Source organism: Sapajus apella, unplaced genomic scaffold, assembly GCF_009761245.1.
Source record: "Sapajus apella isolate SASKATOON/1434 unplaced genomic scaffold, GSC_monkey_1.0 scaffold5, whole genome shotgun sequence".
Taxonomy (NCBI): Eukaryota; Metazoa; Chordata; class Mammalia; order Primates; family Cebidae; genus Sapajus; species Sapajus apella.
The window spans coordinates 40,222,056-40,231,532 of NW_022436945.1; the positions used below are offsets into that span (position 1 = coordinate 40,222,056).

Here is a 9,477-nt window from a genome sequence, read left to right on the forward strand (position 1 = left end):
TCTGGGAGGGCTTTTGTGCGGATTAAACGAGGCTCTTGCGTCCTATGCAAAGCAGGTCGGTGTGCAGCAAAGCTGGGAGGTTTCTAAGACCAAAGGAACATTTTGAAATTTAGGGCGCAGTCCTGAGTGCTCCCAAGGGGCGGCCAGGACGCCAGAGCCTTTGACCGGGGCGGGGAGCGGCGAGGTTCCCCTAGGAGGCGGGGTTAACGTAGCTGCGGAACAAACGTATGCCCAGAAACCGAGGGCTGGAAAAACACCGCACTTGGAGCCTTCAGGGTGCGAGTGCCAGGCTGTGGAGGAGCCTTAGAGGGTGACACTCGGCCTGGAAAAGGCGCGTGGGGACGGGGAAATGAGGGACAGCGGCTTCCTGATTCCTCGTTGCCAAGCCCAGGTGTCAGAGTCACCTAATTCACAAGCTTCAAGGGGCCATGGAGCTGCAGGTCCCAGATAATAAAAAAACGAGAGACGCCACGAGTGTTACCAGGCGCCAGGCCCCGTGTTAGGCAGTCCTTACTTAATTCTTCACAAAGACGAAGACGGCGGCATTTTCTCTCTTTCACAGATGCAGAAACTGAAATTCTTTCTTTACTTTCCTTGGGCCTCCTTTCAGTGTTTGCAATTAACCAAGAGAAACTTTCCGAGGCTCCCGTGCGAGCCCTTCGGTGGCCCGGAACTCATTCCCCACCCCTCTGTCCCAGGCCAACCAGGCCAACACCCGCCCGTCTTGCAGGTCTGCGGTTTTATCATCACCCAGAGCCCCTTAGGCTTTTCTTTCATATTCACACGACCTTTTGTAGCTCACCAGCTCTGAGTGGATTTGTTGATTCGCTTAACGCACTGGAAACTCCCCGGGGGCTGGTCTTGTGCTACTGAATTCCCTGGCGCGCAGCCTGGGGTATAGTAGGCGCTCAGTACACACTTTCCAACTATCAAATGACCGGATAAAGCTCAAAGAAGTTAAGTTGTTCTCTTCAGATACCAAGATAGGAGGGCGAAAGGGGCAGGATTTATCGGTTATTTCTCAACTGCATTAGAGCCGCATGCAGAATTCTGGGTGTCGTGCGTCTCCCCCTCCACCTCCACCCCGTTGTGTTCCAGCCTCAAATCAAATCAAATCAAAATCTCTTAGGTCATCAGTATTTTTATAAAGCTCTCCAGGTGATTTTTGTAGATGACCAAGGTCGAAAACCAGAAGGGCTGGACTGCTAAAAATGATAAAGTATGGCTCTTACTTTAGTGACTTTTTAAAAAAGTCTTTGCTCCCATAACTCAGCAGCTATTTTGGCTCCAAGCTTTCAGAAAATTTAGGCCAGGGGAAGTGGGGAATTGGTATGCATGTGAATAATTCAGCCCTCCCCTTACACACTCCCTGCCTCCCCGGCCTGCCCTCCAATACAAAAACCGTCATCTCTGAATAGGGTAGTAAAAAATAGTAAGTGCCAGGAGAACTGGAGAGGGAGGGAGGGAGGTGAAGCATTTGCTTCAATTATCCGGATAATTGTTCCCCACCTCAGGCCATTGTTGCTGAAATGAAACAATATTCTATTGGATACTGTCTTGGCCTTTTCAGGCATGCTCCCTGCAGCGCCTAGCACACGCTGGGCACAGAGTAGGCGCTCAATAAATTTTATTCTGATGACAGAGGAGAGCTCTGAGGGTGGGAGAGGGATGCCTTGTTCCGCTTGACGATTTGGGGGTGGGCGAATATTAATTAAAGTGAAGTGGGGAGCAGAGGGGTTGTGTGGCAGGCATTCAGTGAAAACTCTCTTCCGACTGGGCTGTTCCTGAAATTCTAAGCCAAACCCCTCACTTATTTCTCAGAAGACCCCCCCCCAACCCACCCTCCCTCCCTGCTTTTTCTCAGAGGGCCGAATTGAACTCTTGCAACTGTGGTGAGCACAAAGGCGAATTCAGGTTTCTCAAAAGCCCATCCGTTCTGAATAAACACCAGGGAGAAGCAAGATTATTTTTGGTGGTGCATGAACACAGGGCCCACAGCCTGCCCTCCCTCTAGAAAGGCCTTGCCTGGCCTTGCATTAAAACTAACAATATTGGGGCAGCTGAAGGAATAGCCTGGCTCCTGAGCCCCCCATCACTCAACCAGTGCAAGAATGTCGGGACTAACTCCCAACTGCCCTCTTTCATCTTGACCCACAGCTTTTCAAGAGGAACTTGAGTTCTCTATGAGCGTGTATTTGCTAATTGCAGCCGGGGCTTTAATGAGATTCTTTTAACTCCCCCAAGCTCGTTTGCAGGTTATAGCCTTATCTGGGGACCCACGTTTTCCACCCTGGCTACACATCCCGTGAACAATCGCCTCTCCAGAGCCTGAAAGGAGAGCGAGCGCCCCATTTCTGCTGAATACACATCTCAGTTCATCCAAGGCTGGCGGGCTTTTGATGGCCACAATGCAAGTTACGCCCAAAGAGTGTCTCTTTGGTCAGATCGACAACGCTTGGCTTCACGTTTGCAAGTTAAACGGGCAGAAACCGGGCTGAAACTCCCACGCCAGACGCCGGGGACATTTCCCTCCGCCCTGCTCAGAGCAAAACTGGGGTATGGGTCTGGGCGGGGGGAGAAAAGAAAGGAGGGGTAGTAGTGAGGAGAGGGTGGGGGAAAAGAGAGTCCTGATTCTCAACAGCCATCTAGAAGAAGAAAGCGGGGGAGGGGGGGCATTTTCTCTGGCATTTCTTATTTTTATTTTTCCATTTTGCTTTGTTGGCAGCTTTACCCAAACAAAAAAAAAAAATGAGAGCATTTTTTCCTCGTCTTCACCTAGGTAGCTGCTTTCCTCCAGCCCCTGAAAATGTGACTCCTTCATAAAATCAAAATTTATGATTATTCAAATGTTGGGGAACTGTGAAAAGACAGGAAGAAAGAGAGAAAATTAATATTGCAGCTGTTCTTCTGATTAATGAGAGATAATTGCTCATGAAAAGTCACCCCTGTGGCATTTTGTTGTCTCCTGGATCTTTGTTCTTTTCCACTATTATTGAGGACTTTCTTGAAGACTAAGCGGTTCTTTTCAATTTTTGGGTATTCAGAAAGGGTTGCCTGGTTACAGAGAATGGGGAAATCTCGGGCTATATCGGGTAAGATGTGCCACAGACAGCAATATCACAATGCCACTCGGAGAAAAGGATGGATACAAGTTAACGATGCACTTTCAATAAAACATTCATAGACTTGTTCACGCTTTGATAATGACCTCATTAAAGGGAGCTGGGGGCAAGTAAGTCCTGTCTCCTGTTTGTGTTCCGCTAACAAAACCCAGCTTTGAGATCATTCATCGCTTTGGAAACTAATATGAAATCAATGTAAGAGGAGCAAATAAATCCGAGGCGGCCCCGCCAACTCCTGGGCTGTCCCGCCCTGCCTGCAGCCTCCATTTGGAGCTGGAGAACCATGTGGGCAAATGCCGAAACTAAGAGAAAAAAGGACTGGGATGAAAGGGAGGGGGGACTTTGGAGGACACAGAGGGTGGGGCAAAGTGGGAGTTAACAGCCTGAAAAAAAATGGCTAAGCACAGGAACGCGTCTGAACTCTGGAGCCTGTTGAATAAGCAACGCTAAGTCCCCGCCCTTTACTTTCCCTGACTTTGCCCAAGAAAGGAAACAGGAAGAAAGAGAAGTGAGAGAGGAATGTGGGGTTCAGGTCAGGTGCCAATGCAGAGCTGGGAAGAAGTACTGGAGACCTTTTGAAAGCTAGAAGTAAGAATTCAAATTTCAAGGTTGGGCTGAAAGGAAACTGTTCACCCAGGCTCAAGTTGGAGAATCCAGAGACCAGAAGGCCATGCCTGTGCTGTTCTTTCTAGAACCACGGTGATTTTTTTTCCAAGTTGAGGGTAAGGGTGGAGTACCCTGGCTAGGAGAAGGTGGAAAGAACAATTTTGTTACCATCACATAGGTGACACTGTCTTGCACTCAAGGAAGACAAAACCATCCTCGAGCATCCTGAGCAAGACGGAGAGAATAAAAAGATTTCCCTCTTCCCTTAAAAGAACTAATTTTCTCCTTGAATTATGAAAGTAATGGCTTAGGTAACAGCCTGTACTCTGTACCCGACTGCTTAATACCGAATAAATCCTTCCACGTGGCTCCCCGAGTCGTGGCAATTAGAGCTCATTATAGGCTCATAAGAGCTCTCATTTTGGGGATTACTTAATGGACGATGAAATTTTATCGGACAGAATCACTGAGAAATAAAATTGTGTGGCGGCTCAGGCACCGTGGGCACACGCCAACCGTCTGTCTGCTCCGTCTCGGGAAAAGAAAGCTGAAGTTAGGGTCCCTGCTGGTTCAGGGCACTGCACTCTGAGGAACGGTAGGGCTAGGCAGGGCCAGGGGCAGTGCTGCCCAGGGCCATGGAGGGTAGGCTTTCTTTGAGGAGGGGATAGGCAGGTAGGGCCAGATGGGGGCTGGACTCAGAAAAGGAGGAGGGAGAGAAACTGGCAGAGACTGAGAGATCCAGAGAGAACTAGAGAAATGAGTCAGAGTGGACAGCAAGAAATAGGATTTCAATATACTTGCTCTTGATGGGCCCAAGCAATTAACCAAGTACCCTAAGGGACAAGGTTTGCAGACATGGTCTGGCTTTCAGCCTCAGCCTGGTCTGAAACCACTGCTCCCCTTGAAACCCTTAGGAAACCCCATGAGCCCCTCACATTTCTCAAAATTCCTTGGCACTGTAAACTGAAAGTTTCCATAGACAGACACAAATTGATTAAGATGCACAAGCCTCTTGCATAGTTAAGATTCTCTAAAGTAAAATGGTTTGCACATGATTGTGATTTCTAGCATATTAGCATAGGCGCTTTTCCTCTGAGCACACCCCAAACCGCTGAGAACATTGTGACTCAAACTGTCAGCCCAAAACAGACAGTAGATAATCTAGTACCTCCCAGAGGAGGAAAAGAGAGAAAGTTATTATTCCTAGAGTATCTATATATATATATTCTTAAAGAGTATACATATATATACTTTATATATATACATGCATGTATATTTGCAAAGTGAATGGGGGAAATCAAGTCATCTACTCGGACAGTTGAGGACTGCCATCAGCAGGGTATTGCCATTCCAAGCCTTCTTCCTGGGGCTGAAATGGTTTCAGGGATTGCCTAGATCCTCCAGTCATGAACAGGGGTGGGCTGGGGTGAGCCTGAGCGTCTGCAAACCTTGTGGTACAAAAGTAGTTACAGCTGAGCTGCCCCATGTTAAGCCCTGAGACTCCTTAATTGTTGTCACAAGATGTTGGATTAGCACATTTCTGGAATAGCTGTCTGTTTACACTCCAGAGACCCACCGTCCACTAACCGCTTTCTAATTGAATTCTAATCACATTCAAATAGCTCAATAACCAGCCTCAGCTGCAATTCATAAAACTTTAATTGCCATCCATAAATCCTGGGCTCCCCAGAGCGGGGCATCCCTACAACCCAATTACACTTCTCTAGCAGGCAAGAGAGACCGTCACTGAGATGGAGAGGGGAAGACAGAGGATGGAATCACAGAGCCATGCCTCTAGCTAGTGCTCTCTTGGATTTGGACACCATGTTCGCTCAGGTGGAGGGAGTCCTGTCTCTAAGTTTATCAGCACCATCATGAACTCAGGATTGAAGTTAGTTGTTCTGGGAAGAGGATCGGACTTGCAGCTATTGCCCACATTCATGGCCCTAGCCCACTTTTCTGCAGGGGGAAAGAAAGAGGGAAAATGGCCACCTCTGCTGCCTTGGCTTCTCCAAAGATCAATAGCTCCAATAGCTTGGCAGCCACCCTGCTAGGTAGCAAGACTTCCATGGACCACATCATCCAGAGAAATTTCCTTTACCACACCACTTCTCCCAATCAGTGGCAAGATTCCCTGGGTAGCTGAATCCTCTTCATCCTTTTTAGGTTCTTAGGATGCAGAGGAAAGAGTGCTTCCTGATTAGCCTTGCCAAGCTCCCCAAGATTGGTAAAAATGAGAGGGGCAGGAAATCCTCAGACTCAGAGCGAAGGTCTATTCAATCCCTGCTCAGTCTCCAAGAGGGCTGGTGTGTGAGGTCCTCTCTCCAAAATCTTCAGGATGGAGCTTGTAGGGTTGCCCTGGAATGCCATGGTGTTAACTACTTGGAGAAAGAAAAGGGTGACTCTTCAACATCTCTCTCTCTCTCTCTCTGTGGAAGTGGGAGCTGCCGATTAGAAAGGGAAACAAGGAAGGGTCGTTGGTCTGAATGGCCCCAGGAGGGCCCCAAGTACAAAGACACTTTAGACCTTGTCGAGCATCAGCATGAAAAGCTGGATGGCTTCTTAGCTGGAAGGCCTCATTGTTATGCGCTGGACCCTCCTGAACTAACCACCTGCATGACTTCGGCCAAGTCCAAATGCTGTGGACAGGGGTAGGTGTAAGCGTGGCTAGAGCTGTGCTCAGGGACTGGACCGCTGCCAGTCCGCCGCCAGCACAATCCTGCTCCAAACCGCAGGCCTCACACTTCACCACGCCACAGCCACCCCTAACACAGAGGAGTTGGGAGCACTCAGCATTACTATTAAAAAGGCCTCCAAGTCCCACCAGGTGCGCTGTGCGGCGGGCGTGGGGAAGAGTTGGGCTGGGGCCCAGGGTAGCGAGAGGGGGTGGGATGGAGGATGCAGCGCTGTGATTTCTCGATAAAGCGTGGAGAAAGAGGGGGAGGAGGCCGGCCTCCCCGGGAAATTAACAAAACCTACACTTTGCAAAGTCTCCCCCATCCCCCTCCCCCGCGTTCTTCCCCGCGGCGCGCCTGCCCCTCCTCGCGGCTTCTGTTGTGACTCTGGCAGCCTATCCCGAGGGTGGGGAGCTGCCGAGGAGCCAGAGCAGAGCGGTACTCCGCAGCATCACGTGCCAGGGTGGGGGCTATAAAATACCCAAGCCGGGGCGCCGGGCGGGGGACGTGAGGACCAGCCCTCTCCCGGGACCCCTTTGTTCCCAGCCCAGACGCCAACACCTCTGCGCCCCCACGGGCTTGACCGCCAGTGTCTGCGCGGCTCCTGGGGTAGAGCTCAGAACACTAAGGGGAGGGGTCGCCGCGGCCGGTCGGGCCTTCCAGCCACCCACCCCCCTCGACATGTCGCGCTCCTTCTATGTCGACTCGCTCATCATCAAGGACTCCTCACGGCCCGCATCCTCGCTGCCTGAACCGCACCCTGGGCCGGATTTCTTCATCCCGCTTGGCATGCCGTCCCCATTGGTGATGTCCGTGTCCGGTCCCGGCTGCCCATCCCGCAAGAGCGGCGCGTTCTGCGTGTGCCCCCTCTGCGTCACTTCGCACCTGCACTCCTCTCGGGGGTCTGTGGGTGCCAGCAGCGGGAGCGCAGGGGCCGGGGTTACCGGGGCCGGAGGCAGTGGGGTGGCTGGGGGCGCAGGGGCCCTGCCTCTGCTCAAGAGCCAGTTCTCTTCGGCTCCTGGGGACGCGCAGTTTTGCCCGCGGGTTAACCACGCGCACCATCACCACCACCCGCCACAGCACCACCATCACCACCATCAGCCCCAGCAGCCTGGATCCGCCGCGGCGGCAGCAGCAGCAGCGGCGGCGGCGGCGGCGGCGGCGGCGGCCTTGGGGCACCAGCAACACCACGCACCTGTCTGCGCCGCCACCACCTACAACGTGGCAGACCCGCGGAGATTCCACTGCCTCACCATGGGTAGGGCGGGGTCTTTGGGCCCCTGCACTCCGCGCCTTACGCGCTCCTGGAGCAAACTTTCCACCTCCGGTGGAGGAAGTGGGAGACCCGGCGGGACAGAGTGGAGAGGGAGGAGGGGCTTTTAATGTAACTGTAGAGTCCGCCACGGAAGTTCGACGGAGGTGGAAGTTAGTTTACCAGCTTCTCCACTCAGCCTGGTGCGTTTCATTCCTAGTACCAGGTGCTCGAGTATCGCCTTATTAATATTGGGGCCTTAGGGACCTCGAACGTCACCGCGGAGAAACAAAAGGCTGCTTGAGGGTTGGGGTGGGTGTGTTTGAACCTGTGTGGCATCCCCACGTCTGGGCTGGCTAAAGCGTTTTGACGTTTTTGGCTAAGCCTGCATGCTTCTCCGCTAGGCTGAAAGAGAGATGATCAGACAGTGCGAATCCCCATCCCTCTTTAATCCTCTGACTTCGCGTCCTGTGCATCAAAGACCTTTATTTGCTTTGCAGGTCTCTTTTCTCCCCCGCTAAGCAACGACGTGGCTGGAAATGGGAAAGGGATACAGGTGTTCGGTTGGGCTTTCCGGGATGGGTCCCTAAAACGCATCCTTGTTAGCACCTGGGGTGGGAGCCTTACCTCTCTGCCCTCTCTTCGCTTGTCCGCAGGCTCTGACGCCAGCCAGGTACCAAATGGCAAGAGGATGAGGACAGCGTTCACTAGCACGCAGCTCCTGGAGCTGGAGCGAGAATTCTCTTCCAACATGTACCTGTCTCGACTCCGGAGGATCGAAATCGCCACTTACCTGAACCTGTCGGAGAAGCAGGTGAAAATCTGGTTTCAGAACCGCCGAGTGAAGCATAAGAAGGAGGGGAAGGGCACGCAGAGGAACAGTCACGCGGGCTGCAAGTGCGTCGGGAGCCAGGTGCACTATGCGCGCTCCGAGGATGAGGACTCCCTGTCGCCTGCCTCGGCCAACGATGACAAGGAGATTTCTCCCTTATGAGGGAGAGGGGGGCGCCTCCCTCACATCCCCCGCTCCTGGAAGACCCGGCAACACCAAGGCGTGGGGGCACCAGGGGCCAAAATCCTTGCTCGTCGCAGTGGTCCCATCTGGAGAAGAAACGAACCTGGAAGTTCTGGAATGGACATGCCGGGCCTAATCTTTCCCGTCTCCTCCTTGACCTGTTTATTCGGGGCTCCAACTCGAAGTTATAGATTGTTTTTAAAAAATGTAAATAACCTAGAATTCAACTTACTCTTGTAACAGAGGAAAAACAGGATTGGTTTAAGTTTAACACTGTATGGGGTTTTTGAAAGCGCATGTCATTTCCTCATCCCTACTCTCTTTCAGAACCTGATAAGAACACGGGGTTTATTGATTATTTTCTGTTGTTGTTTTCAAACAAAAACACTGAAGTTGCAAATAATGTAGAAAATTAGACCCTGTAGGTCTTGCTTTCTGAAATTTCCCCTGGGGAGAATTTAAAATCTAAGTCGCTGGAAGTCCTTTTGGATGTGAATAGTTTTATATAAAAATTATATTTATATTTATTTAAATAAATGAAACAAAACCAGGATTTGAAATTGGTTGTATTTGCTCTCCCTATCTCCTCCTGCCCCCTCCTCCAATGTCTAGAGAAAGGCAGGCATGGGGCAAAAGCTGTCTGAGGACTTCGAGGAAAGTGTTGAGTAAAAGCGTGGTAATGGGAGTCTCTTGACTAGGGGAGTTTGTGGCTCTATAGGTTTTCTATGTAACAGAAAGTTTTGCCAAGGAGACACCTTTAGTCATGATTGCACCTATGCGGTAGTGCCTCTCCATCCTCAAAGTAGG

General features: G+C 51.3%; 1 protein-coding gene across 1 annotated transcript; it reads left to right on the forward strand.

Annotated features, from left to right (window-relative positions):
• The first annotated feature begins 6,672 nt into the window (after positions 1 to 6,672).
• GSX2 (GS homeobox 2) lies at positions 6,673 to 9,226 on the forward strand. The gene is made up of 2 exons (XM_032274219.1): positions 6,673 to 7,661; positions 8,312 to 9,226. The coding sequence occupies exons 1-2, from the start codon at positions 7,085 to 7,087 to the stop codon at positions 8,647 to 8,649; spliced, it is 915 nt and encodes a 304-aa protein (XP_032130110.1). The 5' UTR covers positions 6,673 to 7,084; the 3' UTR covers positions 8,650 to 9,226.
• Positions 9,227 to 9,477: the final 251 nt, after the last annotated feature.